This window comes from Mangifera indica, chromosome 4, assembly GCF_011075055.1.
Source record: "Mangifera indica cultivar Alphonso chromosome 4, CATAS_Mindica_2.1, whole genome shotgun sequence".
Lineage (NCBI taxonomy): Eukaryota > Viridiplantae > Streptophyta > Magnoliopsida > Sapindales > Anacardiaceae > Mangifera > Mangifera indica.
In genome coordinates this window covers 10,903,242-10,922,718 of record NC_058140.1, presented here as the reverse complement: position 1 = coordinate 10,922,718, position 19,477 = coordinate 10,903,242, and the positions used below count along the sequence as shown (strand labels likewise).

The 19,477-nt window shown below is 33.0% G+C and overlaps 2 protein-coding genes across 2 annotated transcripts; one reads left to right on the top strand and one right to left on the bottom strand.

Moving 5' to 3' along the window:
- Positions 1-3,790: 3,790 nt before the first annotated feature.
- On the bottom strand, positions 3,791-8,133 carry LOC123214395 (DNA-binding protein HEXBP-like). Its single transcript, XM_044634132.1, has 4 exons — positions 7,919-8,133; positions 6,400-6,611; positions 5,186-5,278; positions 3,791-4,581 (listed from the first exon to the last, which is right to left on the bottom strand). Exons 2-4 carry the CDS (start codon positions 6,522-6,524, stop codon positions 4,026-4,028), a joined length of 774 nt encoding a protein of 257 aa, XP_044490067.1. The 5' UTR covers positions 6,525-6,611; positions 7,919-8,133; the 3' UTR covers positions 3,791-4,025.
- A 6,846-nt stretch (positions 8,134-14,979) lies between these two features.
- On the top strand, positions 14,980-17,884 carry LOC123212816 (endoglucanase 24-like). The gene is made up of 4 exons (XM_044632017.1): positions 14,980-15,737; positions 16,446-16,745; positions 16,838-16,999; positions 17,089-17,884. Exons 1-4 carry the CDS (start codon positions 15,288-15,290, stop codon positions 17,695-17,697), a joined length of 1,521 nt encoding a protein of 506 aa, XP_044487952.1. The 5' UTR covers positions 14,980-15,287; the 3' UTR covers positions 17,698-17,884.
- The last annotated feature ends 1,593 nt before the right edge of the window (positions 17,885-19,477 follow it).

Here is a 19,477-nt window from a genome sequence, read left to right as displayed (position 1 = left end):
TTTAAAAAATAAATAAAGGAAAAGGAAAATGAAAGAAGCTTGAACCAAAGCCTCATTGCTGCAGATGTTAAGAATTTACCAGAGAAAATAAACATTAGATGACAAACATCCAACTGCATGCAAGATGACAACAAAGTTCCTCATAAAGTTGTTAAGGATATTTTTTTCTACGCCCTAAATCACTGGCTTGATCACGTAGATGACAGAGGCGCAATATCTCTGCTTCCATCCACTGCATTAAAAAGAATTTTATGCACCACTTAAACGATTACCAAAACTTGGAATAGTGAAATATCAACCTTAATAAAGATAAATGGGTGAAAAGGTAGGAAAAAAGCATAAACGTTGAGAATGAAATGGTGTATCATTGTCTGAACATCAGACCCTAATCTTTATACACCTAACAGTGAAATGCATTACATATCATTTCAATCCTTCCTTCAACGAATAACTGCTTTTTGCTTTGGCTGTATCTGTCTTTCACTTCTTTATGAAATCAGCAAAAACTGCCCATGAGCTACATTATTTCATATTTTAGGTGAATGTTTATTTGGCAAGCAATGCTATACGTACAAAGTTGATATGTTATCATATGATCGAGTATTATTTTATCTTTAATTTAAAATCATCCAATAACATAATGACATGTCAATTATATACTTAAATGTGTGTACATATAGTTTTATTGTTATTTGGCTTTTACTTGATATCAATGAGAGGCATCTACAGATTTTTGCTCACAACAAAGCATCATTTAGAGATCACAACCTTCTTGCTCATTATCATTTTTATTAATGTCAGATTTTCCTCAAAATTGGGGAAATTAAGAAGAACAAGGTGTTCAGGACAAAACGTAAATAATAAATTCCTCAACAGATTTTTTTTGTTCCCATATTTTAAATCAAACAGTGAGCAATGCTTTCTTACTATCTAAACTCTACACTTTGCAATTGCAGCTGAATCCTACAAATAGCTTCCTTTGGGTTCACATATTTTACTTATCAAGGTTATCTACCCAGCCTCAAGAATACAGAAAAAATTTCACCCACCATGTATAAAATGAAAGACAATACTTAAAGACAAAATGAACAGACATCTTTAACTCTGACTGACTGGAGAGCCATGGCCTTCTCCTGAATGTCACCCTATAAGGAACCAATTAATGTTCTTAGGAGAAGGAAAACATCTATATAATAAAAAGACTAATTTGGTGCTAACCAAACCACAGTTAGACGATTGATAAGTCCACATTTTATGCTCCAGCGTAGCCTCTTGCATTCATCCTAATAGACCAAAAAAGGAAACAAGTAATCAAAATAGATACTGAAGTGACATTAAACACAGTATACAATGTAATTTTTAGAACTTTTTGAGAGGTAAATGATATATTTTCCTTTTTGTTTGAAAAAAAATCATATTTGCATTATATATTTTAAAAATCAATAAAATTATGTATGCTCACTTTGAGTATACAAATGTGTATACACTTGATATATATCATTATACAATTGGATGATTTTGAATTAAAGATAAAATATCATTCAATCATATGATAACACACATAAGTATGCATTTATTTGTGTACTCAAAATAGTTACGTATAATATTACTCTTTAAAAGTATTATTATAACTCTAATTTTTTATAATATAATATTTACACTATTAATTTATTATTTTTTGTTTAATTCTTTAAAAATGAGTATGTAATTTTTGAATACTTTATAGAGCATATTAGAATTTTAATAATTTTTAAAATAGGAAAAAAGACAATTTTCCATCCAAGTTTTGTTGAAACGACAAATATATACTCATGACAGATGAAAAATCTAAATATTTATCCAAGTTTTAATCTGTTAGGACACACCCACAAATATTCTGTTAAGGTTAAGTGGTAAATCATTCATTTTGTCAGTAATATTAAAATAATTAAAATTAGATTTTATTTTCCCTCCTTAATTCGAGAAACTAACATTTTTTTTCTTGAATTAAGTTTTGAAAAATTTACTTTTCCCCCTAAAATTCAATCACTTTATCTGGCGAATGACCAACTAATAACAAAAGAATAGGATGAAGTTGTCCAGAGGACGACCTCTGGATGACAACTGTCGTCCAAGGATGACAATCATCATCTAGATTTCTAGATGACGCTTTGTTTTGGAGAGAAAAAAATTCATTTTTCAAAGTTCAAGTATATGGTTAAATATCAATTTTTAAAACCTAAAAAAGAAAATAAGATATAATTATATATTTTTTAATAATATTATTAAATAACAATTTTACTCTTATATTTAACAAAGAATTTAATAACAGTTTTAAAACGGGTGAATATTTGAATTTTTTATCTGTTATGAGTGTATTTTTAATAGTGAACTAAAACTTAGGTAGGAAATAGTTATTTGCCTTTCAAAATATCTCAAACTTTTTTCAAATTTCTCAGACCGTTAAAAAAATTTGTTAACATCCCTAATATTTTAATAAAGGGAAAAGGACAATTTTTCACCCAAGTTTGTTGAAATGAGAAATATATACCTATAGCAGATGAAAAACTCAATTATCCACCCAAAGTTTACTCTGTTAGGACACTCACATATTTTCTATTAGGGTTAAAGGGCAAATTTATCATTCTATCAATAATATTAAAATAATTAAAATTTTATCTCACTTTTCCCCTTTAATTTGGAAAACAAACATTTTCCCCTTGAATTAAGTTTTAAAAAATTCACTTTTTCCCCTTAAAATCCAATCACTTTCTCCAACGACGACCGACCAACGGCGAAGGAGTCTTCCTCTAGAGTTCATCCTCTAGATGACGACTGTCGTCCAGATCTGGACCAAACTAGACAACGACAATGCTCCATAGTCCATTGAAGGACAACGTTTGTTGTTTAACCTCCAGCCACATAGATCGCCGGTGGCCAGAGGGAGGGTGAAGACAAAATTAAGAATTTAGGGGGAAGGAGTACTTTTCAAAGTTCAGGTATAGAGGTTAAATGTCAATTTTTAAAATCTGAGAGAAAAAATAAGATAAAATTATATATTTTTTAATATTATTATTAAATAACAATTTTTCCCCTACATTTAATGAAAAAGTTAACGATAATTTAAGAGTAGGTGAATGTTTAAGTTTTTTATCTGTCATAAGTATATTTTTAAGATTGAGTTAAAATTTGAATGGAAAATAGTCCTTAGCCTTTCAATAAATCATGTTTGCTCGACTACACAATTGAAATCTTTATGTAACTTTTATAAAGTTACATTAGAATTTTAAAAAATAAAATAATAAAGATAAAACAGTAATTTCACTTCTAGATAAGAAGTGTCAATAAAGTCATCTAAGAGTGAATAAACTGTAATTAAGCCAAACCGAGCGGCAAAATGTAATCTACTCTTTGTAAAATAATTCCAGAGAAAAAAATACATTGTGCCAAAAATATGGTCAACTTCATAAATGAGAAAATCCTTCGGGCCAAACCATATCCATACATGAAGCACTACCACATCGTGATTCATGGACTAGAGGTCCAAAAATTGGAAGCAAAAACAGTATATTACAAGACACAATTCACCAACACATCGTCAGCTTCCGCCTTTTATAGACATTGAGGCAATTGCTGTCTATATGCTTTGTCAGAATCAAACCATCAATTTGCTGGTGATCAATTGTCTCTCAGTACACAAAATTAGCTTATATGATGAACAACTCGGCAGAAATAACGGAATGCAACGTTCCAAAATTGTCTCATTCAAATCCATTATTATTATCAAACTTCACCGATAGCCACGATGAGCTTCTTGTTAATGGCAAGCTTTTATTCAAAGACAGTAAAATAAAATTACTAAATCATTAAGTCTTGACTGAAAACAAATAATTCACATCAACAAAACCACTCCTACCACATAAAATAGCAAATCAACTGCTGAAAATTTCTACTCAGTCTCAACCTTCAATCTCAACTATATATTAGTATCCAATTAAGAAAAGCATAACTAGTATAAATTGCGAACACCACATTCTCACCACACATCAGTACCTCCGTGGGTAGCGGTCCATAAATCTTCCTGAAGGGCATTCATATGCCAAATGTCCTCGTCCTCCACAGTTATGACAGATCATCAAGGGCCCTATGCAATCCCTGCTCATATGTCCCAGCTGCTGGCAGTTCCTACATACAATATCTCGATAACCACTGCCACGAACACCACCACCGCCCCCACCCCCACCCCCACCCCGCTCTCCTAGGACATTGCTCTTTGGGCACTGTCTAGCCACATGCCCAGAAACATTGCACAAGTTGCAGATAGGATCATTTGGACAATCACGTGCCAGGTGACCAGTCTTCCTACAATTATTGCATGCCTTGTCATTTGTACAATCAGCAGCAAAATGACCTTGCTTATAGCAGTTGTTGCACAACCTCAAGTCTCCAGGTGGCAGTGGGGGAGCTGTGCAATCTCTAGCACGATGTCCACCCTTGCCACAGGTATGGCAGATGCCCTCATTTGGACAATTGCTAGCCATATGGCCTGGTTCTCGACAGTTCCAACATAACGCCTTTGTGGTGCATTCTGAAGCAATGTGGCTGCTCAAATATTTTCAGGCATAATAACAACAAATACATCAGTGCTAGTCATTAGCATTTAGGAGTAGAATTAAGGAGATCATCATTGACTAAGCAGAAATGGTGATATTGGCCCTTATGCAGGAAAAACAAAAAAGTTGCAATACAAATTGTTTTTTATTATAAGTGAATATTTGAAAAGTAAACTGAAGAAATAGATGGTTAAGTGTCAAGGTAATAATGGAAAGATTTGATGACAGCAAGAGATCAGGTGGAGGAGAACGAGTTACAGTATTCCAAGATGGTGGAGGTAGACGTAGAAACAAGTAGTAGTACAGGTCACCAGTGCATTATGTCCTAATTATTCCATGGCTTTTGTAATTTCAACAGCAGCTACTGTAAAAGTAAATAAAGAATAGCATGTCCAAATGATTCTTTATTTATGCCTAAAGAACATTGTTTAGGCAAAAACATTGCATAGAAGTGTAAAAATACTGTGTGTACCATTGCAAGCCACCTAATGACAGGTGTGTAACTTATTTCAATGAAAAAAATTCACATGTATTGTAAACTGATAAAGAATGAACCATATAATTCTCTTTTCAAGGACAAAAAAAGTACTTACCCTGGAAGGCCACAATTGTGACAAATTGCCACATTAGGACACTCTCTAGCATAATGGCCTGGCCGTTTGCAATTCTTGCATAGATTGTTTTGGCTGGCAATAAAGTAAAATATGATTAACACTGAGCAAAAAAATGCATGGTAGTCTATTAATATACAACCAAATCTTTTAAGGTCAGAGTCCCCTTTCAAGGAGGAGGAGCGAAATGACAATCATTTTTCTTCTGTGGGTTACAGAGGCTGAGGATGAAAGGAGAAAGAACATGACAAACAGAAAGAGCCCCTTCATCCCTATGAAAGCTGGGAAACCAACACTTGCAAAGTGTTAGGATACACAAAGCCCCATACAGGTATTAAAAAAAGTAAATAGGTTTTTTGACGATCCAGTATTAGCTAGCAAGTCTCTGCACTCATATGTTGATGACTCCCCAGTGGCCAGGGAAGCATAAGCTTTACCCTTGGAACATGACATCTACTCTCTGACTCCTAACTTGATTAACTCTTTGCCTCGTTGGGTGGGGCATCAAGAAAAGGAATAGATATCACATATGCCCTTATCTTTGGTCCACATCTAGGAACTCACCATATCAAGCACGGCGTCTCACCCCCAAGGCCCACCCCCTCTTTTCTTTATTTATTTTTTTATCCCTTCCAGAGAAAAGAAAAAAAGGTATCCATCCAATACAATGAAGCCATATCAATGACAACCCCAAATATGTAATTGCTACAAAGAATTTAGCACAAAATTTGAAAAGTATTCTGCCAGCAATCATATATACAATGTCTGTGAATATTCTCTCTTGAATGCAGTAAAATGTGAAGGAATACTTGCCATTAATTTAACTCAGAACAGAAAATCAGATATTTAGTCATAATTATAAACCGGAACACCAACAAAGGACAGGCAATCTTCACAAAAAATATATCCTATGTAGAAACATGGTATACACTCAACCAAGTTGCCACTTTACCATACAACTCAATGAACTGGCTAACCAAGAAATTAGCAAGTGAACAACCAGAAGAGCAATATGCAAAGAAACTCTAAATACCCACCACAACACAAGCAAGTAAGATCATTCAACTTGGATAGCCGTCAACTACAAATACAACCTCCACTGGAGCACATATTGACAGTTTTTCTTTACTCAGTACCCCCTCATGCAAATTGTCAAGCAGAGAGAACAAATAAGCATATGATCAAAAATCAGAAACCTGTAACCCCGACGTGAACCTCTCCTGTAAGGTGCATCACGGTAGGAAAAGCGATCTGAGCGGATCTTACGATCCATTGGGCTCCGACTCCTGCTCCTGCTTCGGCTCCTGCTGATTGAACTCATGTTCAAACTAATTCCTACTACCACCTAAGACCACCGATCTTCGAAAACTCCACCAACACTAACACCACAATGGCCGCTGCCTCCTCCCTGTCCACATCACAACCATACATCCATCATCATCCATGAGTACAAACCAAACCCTTTGCCATAACCTCCAAATTAGAAAACACCAAATCCCGAAAATAAAAAACACACAACATTTTCAACAAGCACCAACTACATCCGATCATTTATCACTGCATTCAACACTACCTCCAGAAAACATGCTTCATGGGAAATTCAAACATCTCTTCTACAAAATCATCTCCTCGGTATAGCAATAACATTAAAAAATAAAACATACTTGGAAATCCAACTTCTCTACCGGCCATCTACACTGAATAGAGGTAAGGTTGTTCATGGCAGGTCAAGACAATTAAGAATAACACACACAGAAGTAAGTTGGTCATGCCTTACCATAAGAAGTCATCTACCATCAGTACTGTTATAACCTCTCATATAGATTTTCAGAAATGAAATAAGCAATAAGAGCTAAGAGCCCCTATGATATATGTTGAGAATTTAAATATTCCACAAATGAAAGAGGAAATTGAAATTAGCTCTGGGCAACTTGATACTCTTGTAAAAGAAGGGTTAAGATGTTATGAGATGTACTCAAGGACAAATAATAAGGTCAAATTTCAAAGACTGTTTCCTCATTTATTTGTGCTTGGGGACTATTATGCCTTTCACACATTTGAATTCTCATTTTCTTTATCTACTACCCACAAAAGCCCCTCATCGTTCATTACACTTAAGCCCCCAAACAGCACCAACATAAAAGACGAGAAGATAATGCTCCTGGATCATTTATCCTTTCCTTGCAACAAATAGAAATATAGTAGTTTTCAAAACAGGGAATCCAAGGCAAAATGCCAATCCAACAGCATTACCACGACCCAATGGAAGGAAAATGTCAAAACGGTAAACAGACCATATGGTCAGTAACATTTATCCTAATTCTCATAGACGATGAGTTGATAATGCGAAAACGAGATCTACTCTAGTATTGGGACAAGAATAATTGGTGTAGGACTTTTTAACACACTCTTTACCACCATTTCATTACATAAGGACTCCTCTCAAAACCCTTCGCACTGAATAAAAGATCTAAAATCGCTCATCACCATGTTCAAATAACAAAGGCCATACAAAACCCTAATAATCCAATTCAAAACAAAATTAAAACACAAACACATCCCTATCCGAAATTAAACCAAATACATACATAAATACATATAAATCATCAGAAGATTGGGTCAAAATATGAATAAGATACAAGTTGAGCCCTGACCCGAACAAAACAAGCCAAAGATAGAAAGTAGGATCAATTAATATCAATTGAATGAACGAACCTGATGCAAATGACTCAAAAGTGAGAGACTACGAGACAGGAGAACTGAAGTAAAGAAACTTTGATTCTACAGGAACCAAAAAATGGCAGTTTCGATTTTAATTTTCGGGTAGAAGAGAAGCCGCAAGTGGATTTGTTTGTGTTGGCAAAGTAAGGTCAAGTTAGCTCTGGAAATAAGCTAAAAACGGTGCCGTTCAAAGGCCCAAGAACGAGCTCTCATTTATGGTCCAAGCAAGCTTATGGAGAAACACCAAGTGCCGCTCACTTGAATACCAAGCAGGCCCACGACTCTTCATCTATTGTGTATTTGAACTACAAGGATTGTTTGACAATTGGTCCGGAGCTTTTGCACCTTTCCATCGACATGTTTATCACAAAGAATAGGGAGATAGATAGAAATGTCAATCGGGTCAATTGAATCAGGTTTAACTTGTTCAACCCTAAGCCTGTAAAAAGAATATTGAGTTTGGGTTTCGGTTCTACCCATTAGGGTCTCAGATTTTTGTTTAGACCTGATTCATTAAATTTTTTTGGATTACGGGTTTATTCCGAGCCTATTATATAACTTTAAAAACCTTCAAAAACACCCTAATAATTCTTTTACAGGTTTGAAAACTTGACAAATAAACCCTTCTCTCATAATGAATTTTTAAGCCTATTAGTCCTCAAGCTTAAACAACTTTTGTTCAAATTTGAGTCCGATAATTTAATAAACAATTTTAAGTTTAAACCTACCTAAGGTTTGAATTTTGTTCGGTTTAAAACCGATTTTTTTGAGTCACACAATCAAACATTGGGTTATCCTACCCATTGGCAATCCTAGTGATATAATATAACATATTTTAAAATATTATATAGAATACTTGCTATATTGTTTAGGTTTACTTTTTCAAGGAAAATGGCACATAAAGAGTTGCCAAAACAGCTGCTTGACTGCTTGAAAGTAAAGGCGAAGTCATAATAAGGCATAACCACTCTTAGAAAAAGAGAAGATAATATAAAGTTTACAATAAATATTTGAACTGCTTCTATCTACCTCCAAAAATTAAGCCTGATTCATCGTCATCAGTCATTATGCCGCTGCCTAACCATCAACCAAGACAGTTATTGAGAAACAAATGAAACCCCACTTACTTTCTAAAATCCCAAACATCATGTGCAATCATATACTAATATTGAAGTGGGGACATTGAGCTTATGTCTGGTCATTTTAATCAATGAAAACTAAGGCCAACTTGTAAATTCATCCCTAAAATATATACCCTGTTTTCCATACTAGTTTTGTGTTATATCTTTCTGTGTTTTGTTCATAAAATAGGTGACTTGGAAGGATAATATTTCAATGTCTTAAAAGCTAGTTTCAAAGGTAAAAATAGGACATTCAAATCCGAATAATCGAAAAGATATATGCATAAATTATAAAATATTAAATTAAATACTTTAAAATTATTAAAATATTTGAATCGTCATATAATTTAAATCCATAATTATCTGTTAAAATTATATCTTGACGTGATTTAGTCTTCTATTTCAAAAACTTGTCTGAATGACAATTTTTAATGGGATAAACTATATTATAACCATACTATATTAGGTTTTAAAGTAAGACCTAACCAATGTATTATAGATTAACTGACTTCATTAAACTCTAATAAATCTTAATTGTATTAGATTTATTATTATTAATTATTTAATTTTATTTGTAGACTAAAATTAAATTATTTAATTATTTAATTTTATTAATATTAATCTACGTTAGGACATTTTTAACACCATGCACCATTGTCTGGCATTTACAATTTACAAATAATTGAACAAACTTTCCTATTCATAATACATGTGGGTAATTATTAGTCTTGAGGAAATGTTATCCGATTGTTGAGATACAAATTCTTATTCGTGGAAGCACAGGTTCCTCGTAGTCATAACAAATACAGGAGAAAACAATATAAGAAGAAGAGTCACCTTCACCGCCTCAATCTGTGTTGTACTTTTCGTGGGCTTGAGAAGAAGACAAGAATCTTGCTAACTTTTTATCATCATACATTGCCCCATTCATCGCCTTTTAAGAATCCCACTACCATACTCTTATCACCATCTCCTTCACTATTTTAATATACAATGTACACTCCCCAACAACAACCAAATGCTTCGTATACATAGAAATTAAGTTTGACCCTTTTCTCTGTTCTTGTCCTTATTAAAGAATTTCTGACGGGTGGTAATAAAATACTCAATAATGAAAGACCTCCCATGTGAAACGTTGTTGTATATTAAATTATTAGATGTTAATCTAACCCTTCAATCTAATATAATCAATGTCATTGAAATTTTGGTTAGATTGATAGTTGGAATTAAAAATATGACGTTCAAGTGCTCAAAGCATATATGTCTATTCAGATTCACATGTGAATAGTAGAGGAATCATGATTTGGCCTCCGAAATATGATTATTAGATCTTGTTCTGCCTCCCTCAATGCACGTGAGATGGGATAAATACAACAATTCAGTCATCATAATTGTAACTCAACCATTCTTATCCACACTTATTGTTGTCACATGCATGTGCATTATACTCCCAAAAGGAAAATGGTAGAATTAAGGTTGAGATTTGGTAAGATAGAATCAATCAACCACTTGTAATTGTTGGGGGGGTAGACCTATTTGAGTTATATTTGGGTCCATCTTCACTCTAACAATTTATCAAGAGTAGTTCACGGTTGCAAATTAATCAAAACCCACTTTAGAAATTTTGCATAAATTGCACCAAACAGCCAGAGGGAAGCTTAGTTGGAGGGACGGGCCTCAACTCAACTGCCCAGTAACTGAAACAATAATTAATATATATCAATAAAATTATGTATACCCATTTTTTTATACACAATTTGTGTACACAGATGAGGTATCATCATGTGATTAAATATTTTTTTATCATATAATAACACATATTTTAAAATCACCCAATTGCATGATGACACATCACTGTGTACATGAATTGTGTACCAAAAATAGGTACACATAGCATTATTCAATATATATATACACACACACCAAAAGACTTATTTCCACCCAAAATTTAGTTTATTTCCAAACTTCCTTCATCAATTTTTGAAAACCCAAAATTTTTCCCGTCATGCAACTTATATTAAAATTTATTATTAGATAAAAAGGAGAAAATATTTTTTAACAAAAATAAATAAAAACTAAAATTTTATCTCATTTTCTCACTTTAATTTTGAAAATTGATATTTTTTTTTTAACCTCATTATTCTATTTTTAAAAAAGATTCCCTCCCCCCCAAACTCTAGAGTTTTATACTTTTTTTTTAGTTTTTCTTTTGTAGCTATCCATTAAGATTTTGTGAAACTTTCATTTCACCTCCCATATAGTTTTTGTCTACTGCCCTTCTTTCAAATCCGAACAATTTATTGTTCACACTTATTGTTGTGACTTGCATTTGCATTCTACTCCCAAAAGAAATATGGTAGAATTAAGGTGGGATTTGATAAGGTAGAATCAATCAAGCAGTTGTAATTGTTGGGGGGTGGACCTGTGGACAATTAGAGTTAAATTTGGGTCCATCTTCACTCTAACAGAAAATTGAATTACAATTTAATTTATCAGGAGTAGTTCAACGGTGCAAATTAATCAAAACCCAGTGTAGAAATTTTGCATAAATTGCACCAAGCAGCCAAGGGGAAGGTCAGTTGGAGGGACCGGTCTCAGCTCAACTGCCTAGTAACTGAAACAATAATATATATAATATAAAAAGGGCCAAAAGACTTATTTCCACCCAAGACTTGCTTTATTTCCAACTCCCGTCCACCAATTTTACAAATATTTCATCTCTCATCCAATTATGCTAAAATTTATTATTAAGAGAAGCACAAAAACGTTATTTAACAAAAATTAAAAATTTATCTCATTTTCTCATCTTAATTTTGAAAACTGATAATTTTCCTTCTACTCTTATATATTTTATTTTAAAAAATGCCTCCTCGCCCCCTGCCCCCACCCCAAAAAAAAGAAACTCCATGATTTGATTATTTTTTTAGTTTTTCTTTTGAAACCTTAAAAGTGGAGAGAAAAATATTATTTTTCAAAACTAAAAAATATAAGGTCGCAAGGGAGGGGGGGGGGGGGATTATTACTTTCAAAATTCACCCTTTTATCTAATTGCAAATTTTAATTTTTTTTGTTAATTGATGTTTTCACCCTTTTATCTAATGACAAATTTTAATAAAATTTAGATAATAAGTGCGACTGTAGATTTTTTAAAATTTGTGAGTGAGAGTTTGAGAATATACTAAACCTTGAGTAAGAACAAGTCTTTTGGCCTATAAAAAATAGAAACAAATTATGGCTACACTATGTGAAATAATGAGTATAAACTTGCGTAAATATAATATATCATTATATAATTAAATATTTTGTTATCTTTAATTCAAAATCATTCAATTATATAATAACATATAATTATTTATGCATATATTTGTACTCATTATTTTGACACATAATTATATTGGCCACTTAATTAGTCTTTTCAAGAAAAAAAAAAGTTAAATTGCAAACTTTTTTTCTTTCAAACAATACATAATTATTATTCTCTGAATTTATATTTTTATATGTCAGAGTTTGGTGATTGTTTTTTTCAATAAAACTATATTCACGACAATATACATAATTTTATACATAAATAATAATTTGTTATTATGTGACTGGATAATATTTTATCTTTAATTTAAAACTAATCAATCACATGGAAACATCTTATTATTTGTATATAAAATTATACACATTATTTATATACATAATATTACTTTTCTTTTTTTCAACAACCTATTTTGTATTATATACCTTTTTTTTTAATGTCAAATTGCATTATGACCCATAATCATTCCCATTATATTTATTGAAAATCACTTCTTATCAAATTAAACATTTTCACTCAATATAAAAAAATTCGATATCAGTGATTTAACCTTTATCTGATATCGCACTAGCCCTCACACACCACCAAAAGAAATTATGTTGCCTTCTATGTGCCCCACACGCCACTAGGGTTGGATTCGAGCCGAGCCAAGCTCGAGCTCGGTTCGGTTCATATATGAGCAGCTTGAGTTCGGTTCGGCTCGGCTCAGCTCATTTTTTCTTATCAAAACGACATCGTTTTTAATATATATTGATCAAAACGACATCGTTTTATATAAAAAATTTTTTTAAAAAATCTATCGAGCTAACCTGAGCCAGCTTGAGCTCGGTTCGAGCTCGATCGAGCCGAGTTGAGCCCGACTCGTTTTGGGCTCGACTGAGCCGAGCTCGAGCTGGCTCGACTCAAGTCCAGCCCTACACGCCACACGTGTCTTTCTCTTTTGTTAACATGTCACATTAGTAATGTCGTTTAATGCTTTTGCACTAGATCACCACTTCGCCAAAGAGCACATGCCACATTTTATTTGCACTGTAAGCTAGTTGCATCCGATTTTCCTCCACCTTAGACAATTGACCAATCAAGTTATAATTCAAATCGACCAGTTCACAAGGTTGATGGGTCGTTATTCCAAGTATGAGTATAATTCTTATTTAAGAAAAGTTAATTACAAATTGGACAACTTTTGTTTCTTATATAAGAACACCTATAACAAAGTGATGACAACCATAGAAGACGGGACAAATAAAGATTTTAATTAAGGGGATCAAACATTTGGACATTTATGAAATTAAGTAACAATACTAGATGCAAAAGCAACTCCAATGCATATAACCACGGATCAACTAAGCTACAACAATATCTTCAAATAGACTTGTTTTACATGAATAAGAAGAAGAAACGAGAAATGGGCATTATTCCAAGTATGATTATAATTCTTATTATTCCATAATCAAACATTTGGACATTTATAAAATTAAGTAACAATATTAGATGCAAAAGTAACTCAAATGCATATGACCACACATCAACTAAGCTATAACAATATCTTCAAATAAACTTGTTTTACATGAATAAGAAGAAGAAACGAGATATGGGCATACTTCATTGACAATACCAAAATGCAAATTGATTCCCTATTAAAGCCAAAACGATAAATGACATTTTATCCACGTTACTTTCTATATGATTGCATCCGAGTCATCATTTTCAATTAATAGTTACATTATATATGATATAAGATACTCTTTAACAGACGAGATTGTTGAAGTGGTTATATGTTTGAGCAATTAGATTCACCATAATAAAAAACTATAGCACTAGTTTAAATATTTGAATTAGTCCACTTATCTTTGAAAGATAATACAACATTGACTAATAATAATTAATTCAATCATTATTTTCATTATTTATTTCGTGAAATTAAAATTGTGATTTACACACATTGTATTTTTTACTCTAAATCAATAATATTTATAAATTATTAAATTACAACTTGTATTAAATTATTACTTATTAAAAACATACAAATAAATATAATTATTTTTAAATGAAAAAAATTGTTAACATTTTAACAAATTAAAATAAAAAATAAATTTAGTAATTAGTCAAATCAGTATAATTACATTTATAATATAATTATAAAAATAGTTTAATTTTAATATAAAACGAAAAAATAATATATATTAATGATCAATTCCAAGTGCACCAAGGCCTGTAGGACTGGTGCTGACCCTATGCAAGGCCCGAGTTGTGCCCTCATTTCCCAACACATTATTATTATTACTTTTTTTGTAATGAGAAAACCCAATCGGATCATGTCACCCCTATATTATTATTTATCAAATATATATAATTTCTTTTATTATTTATCTATTAATTAAAAATATTATATATATTTATTTTTAATATATGTATTTTATATATATATAATCGTATGATTAAATATTATATTATTTTTAAATTAAAATTATTTAATAACATAAAATTATATATATATATTTTATATCTAAAATAAATATATATAATTTTATTATATTAATTAATATTTATAACTAATATTATATCCTTTATTATAGTTCGGAAGTTTTATTATAAATAGGTTCGATTGTTAACAATTTTATTTGAGCAATAAAAAATATCATTTCATCAATTTATTCCAAGTTCGTCTGTGAAACACCGAAAAGGACGCATGTGACTTAGCTGACACACTATTTGTCAGCTGTCGGGCTTATACGCATCCCTCGGCTTCCCCCCGTGACATCCCTTCTCCTTCCCACCAAGCCAAGCCACAAACCTCTTTAACATTATATTTGCTGTTAAGGTAACTGTAACAGTATTTGAATACTTATTTTCTTACAGGTTAACATTGCCCAGTGCCCACCTGTATAAAAGCAGTCACAGTTTGGACTGACGATAACTCCATTAACCCACCAGCGACATGAAACTCTCCTCCTTCTCTTTCTCTCCTTTGCAACTGCAACACCACCTCACAAAAACTCTCCTTTCTTTCGCCATTCTTATTAACTTACCCTTTTCTCGCCCCTCCGGGCACGACTATCAGGACGCATTATCCAAGTCAATCCTGTTTTTCGAAGGCCAAAGGTCGGGCTACTTGCCGCAAGACCAAAGCATGACTTGGCGTTCGAATTCCGGCCTCAGCGACGGCTACACCTATAACACCAACTTGGTTGGCGGCTACTACGACGCCGGTGATAATGTCAAGTTTAATTTCCCAATGGCTTTCACCACCACTCTTTTATCGTGGAGCATCATCGAATTCGGAGACTTAATGCCGCCAAATGAACTCAGAAATGCCCTGGTTGCCATACGTTGGGCCACTGATTATTTACTTATGACTGTTTCTCAGCCTAACCGGATTTTTGTACAGGTCGGTAACTACTGTTTTGTAAAATTTGAGTTTTAACGCGGTCGTTTAGGGAAATTAGAAGGCTTAGTTGATCTAATCCGTGACTGAGGAGACTCAGAGTCCACAGTCCAGTCCAGGTGTTGTCGTTTATTGACCATTTTGGCCCCACTGGCCATCAAAAATTGTAAATCTTATTCGTTTTTGGGCCGTGCGGTAGAGGTAAAATTTATTTGGGTCTCAGATTGGTCAATAGTCAGTGGTAAGATCAAATCAGAAGATCTAAATGAATGAATAAACAAATAACAAGTTCAGAGCCTCTGGTTTCTTGCCTCGAGCAATCCCGGTGAGAAAATAGTTAACCAAAACCATGGCTTTCTCTTGGACTGTAGTGTATTTTTTTTTTTAACATATACTGTAATTTTACTTCAGCAGGAAGACCATTTCAATGTTTTGAATAAGATTATAATTCTTTTGGTTAGAATCGATGTAGCTCAGTAGCTAGAAGAAACTGTGGCTAGGAGAGGATGAACAATTTCTTTTTCATATTTTTGTTGCTTTAATCTAATCTATTACTCAGACGGCCACTTTTAATGGGTCCATTATGTCTCCATCAAGCTTTACTTTGTAAGGTCTGGAATTTTTTTACTTCAAACACAATGTCTGTACTGTCACTGCAATTGGAGTTTAATTTTGCTAATATTTCTAGGTAGTTTTTATGTTGATTTTTAGGTGGGTGATCCAAATATAGATCATAATTGTTGGGAGAGACCTGAGGACATGGACACAGCTAGGACTGTGTATGCTGTTGATGCACCAAACCCAGCTTCCGATGTTGCTGGAGAAACTGCGGCTGCTCTTGCTGCTTCATCCATGGCATTCCGGTGGTCAGACCCGGCATATGCAGAGACATTGTTAAGAGCTGCTGTAACCGTCTTCCAATTTGCAGACACCTACAGAGGAGCTTATTCTGATAACCCTCATATAAAGGAGGGTGCCTGCCCATTTTACTGTGATTTTGATGGATATCAAGTAAGTGATACATGCCTAATAAAATCATAAGTATTTTTGTGGTCCTAGCTAAATTTTATTAAATATTAGTCTATTTCTGATGTGTTCTTCAGGATGAATTGCTATGGGGTGCAGCTTGGTTAAGGAGAGCTTCCCAAGATGATTCTTACCTTAATTATATTGAAACCAATGGCAAAACACTTGGTGCTGATGAAAATATAAATGAGTTTGGGTGGGACAATAAGCATGCTGGTATAAATGTTCTAATTTCCAAGGTCAGATGGGATCCTAACACTGACAAAATTCGATCAATCAAAATGATTAACATTTTTGCCTAGCTAATACAAACTTGTGGTTGTTTCAGGAAGTCCTGGAAGGAAACATGTACACACTGCAATCATACAAAGCATCGGCTGATAGCTTCATGTGTACATTAGTCCCAGAGTCATCAGCATCTCATATTGAATACACCCCTGGTGGCCTAATTTACAAGCCTGGAGGCAGCAACCTGCAACATGCTACTACAATTTCATTTTTGCTTCTGGTTTATGCAAAATACCTGGCTAAAACTTCACAAACTGTTAATTGTGGTAATGTTTATGTTACTCCAGCTTCGCTTCGCGAGCAAGCCAAGAAACAGGTTGATTACATTTTAGGAGATAACCCAAAGGGATTATCTTATATGGTTGGTTATGGCAACAATTATCCACAACGAATTCACCATCGTGGCTCGTCGTTACCATCTATTAAGGTTCACCCTCAATTTATTGCCTGTAAGGAGGGTTCATTTTATTTTAACTCATCGAATTCGAATCCTAATGTGTTGGTTGGAGCTGTGGTTGGAGGGCCTTCAGAGGATGATGAGTATGAGGATGATAGGAGTGATTTCAGGAAGTCTGAACCAACAACATACATTAATGCACCATTTGTTGGTGTACTTTCTTATTTTGCTGCAAATCCCTCTCCTAGTTAGCGCAAAAAGAAGCTTAATTTGTACATATTTCAGCGTTTGTCAGCCTTTTGATAGTAGGAAAAGCGGTCTCTCATCTTGGATGAAAAAAAACCAAGAAGGAAGAGGCTTGTTTAGTTGCTCAATTTTAGAAATTGACATTCTCCTAAAAGGGTTTCATTTTTAATGAATGAATCAAAATTTTCATCCATTCACTTTCATCTTTCTTTTTTTTTTTTAGAAAAAAAATTAAAATGCAGAGAACAATTAGTTAGTGTTGGATAGATAAGATATGTTCTCCCCCTAGGTCAAGAAAAGTGAGTATTAAATTGTTAGTATTAAAAATTTTAAGGAAAAATCTTAAATTCGAATTTTTATCATTTTTGTGATACTCTCTAACTAACTAAAAAAAAAAAAAAAAAGAGGAAAGTTGAAAGGACCTACGTGAGAATGAGAGGAGGGTAATGAAACAACACTTCTTCTTAGTGGTTGGTCTGGTTAGACGTTGATGATTGAATTGGGGCCAACGACAATAATGAAAAACAGATAGAAACGATGTTTCTGTATGCTACCCACACCACCTTATTAAATGGTTTCATAGGCTGCGGTAGCACCATAGATCTCCGTATTTCTATACTCCGCTTCTTTTGGGTTTGGCACCAATTGCCATGTGGTAGCTCAGCTTCTGGTGGTTCACAAGAATAGGAGTAGGGCTGGACTCGAGCCGAGCCAGCTCGAGATCGAGCTTGAATTGGCTCGGATTGATTCGGTAGATTTTTTTTTTAAATTTTTTATACAAAACGATATTATTTTGATTCATATATATATACAAAACGATATTGTTTTGATATGAAAAACGAGTCGAATCGAGCTGTAAATAAGCCGAGCCGAGTCAAAAATGAGTCGAACTCGAGTCAAACTGAGTTCGGCTCGAATCAAGCTCGAGCCGAACTCGCGCCGCCATAAATAAACCGAGCCGAACCCGAGCTAGCTGCGAGCCGAGCTCGGCTCGGCTCGAATCCAGCCCAAAATAGGACAGACAGTGATAGTGTTATTACTATAAACTGCTTTCTTTCTCCTTGAATTTAAAATAATATTATACATATCTATTTTGAGGTAAATATTATTATATGATTAGAGATTATTTTATCTTTAATTCAAAATCATTCAATTACATGATGACATATATTAAATGTATACTCATTTATTTACTTAATGTATGTATATATAGTTTTATTATAATATTATTTGTCAAAACTTTGTATTGTGTTGGTCATTTGCCTGTCTTGAAATAGACTTTTTTTTATTTAATAAAATTATGTTTATCTAGTGTTAAGTACTCAATTAAGATCTATATAATATATTAAATTAAAAATAAAATAATATTTTTTTAATATCTAATTCATTACTTAAAAGTAAATGCATATAATGATGTTGTTTCTTAATAAAAGACGAGCTTATTTGTACATTTTTCACAAGACCTCGATCCAAGATTTTTGAAATTTATAAATGGGACTAATAGAATCATTTAAAATAATTTTTAATTTTAGATACTTAAAAATAAAAGGAGATTTTTTTGGTTATACAAGAATATATAACCCACAAATTAACTTTTTGAAAAACGATTAATTACGATCATAGTAACCCACAACTCAATATGTAAATAAACTCAACTCGTTTTCAAAATATAATGTACGCATTAACATTCCTTTCATATCACTCATCCATAGTAGAAAACATTAACTTTATGTCCTCTCAAGTTTCAATAACTCTTTTCTAGATTCTTATGCATAATCAGGTTATT

Coding starts and splice junctions, on each gene's coding strand:
- LOC123214395 (XM_044634132.1), bottom strand. CDS start 6,524: ATGAGTTCAATCAGCAGGAGCCGAAGCAGGAGCAGGAGTCGGAGCCCA. Junction 5,279..6,399: donor GGTTCACGTCGGGGTTACAG/GTTTCTGATTTT, acceptor CTTTATTGCCAG/CCAAAACAATCTATGCAAGA. Junction 4,582..5,185: donor CACAATTGTGGCCTTCCAGG/GTAAGTACTTTT, acceptor ATATTTGAGCAG/CCACATTGCTTCAGAATGCA.
- LOC123212816 (XM_044632017.1), top strand. CDS start 15,288: ATGAAACTCTCCTCCTTCTCTTTCTCTCCTTTGCAACTGCAACACCAC. Junction 15,738..16,445: donor CTAACCGGATTTTTGTACAG/GTCGGTAACTAC, acceptor GTTGATTTTTAG/GTGGGTGATCCAAATATAGA. Junction 16,746..16,837: donor GTGATTTTGATGGATATCAA/GTAAGTGATACA, acceptor TGTGTTCTTCAG/GATGAATTGCTATGGGGTGC.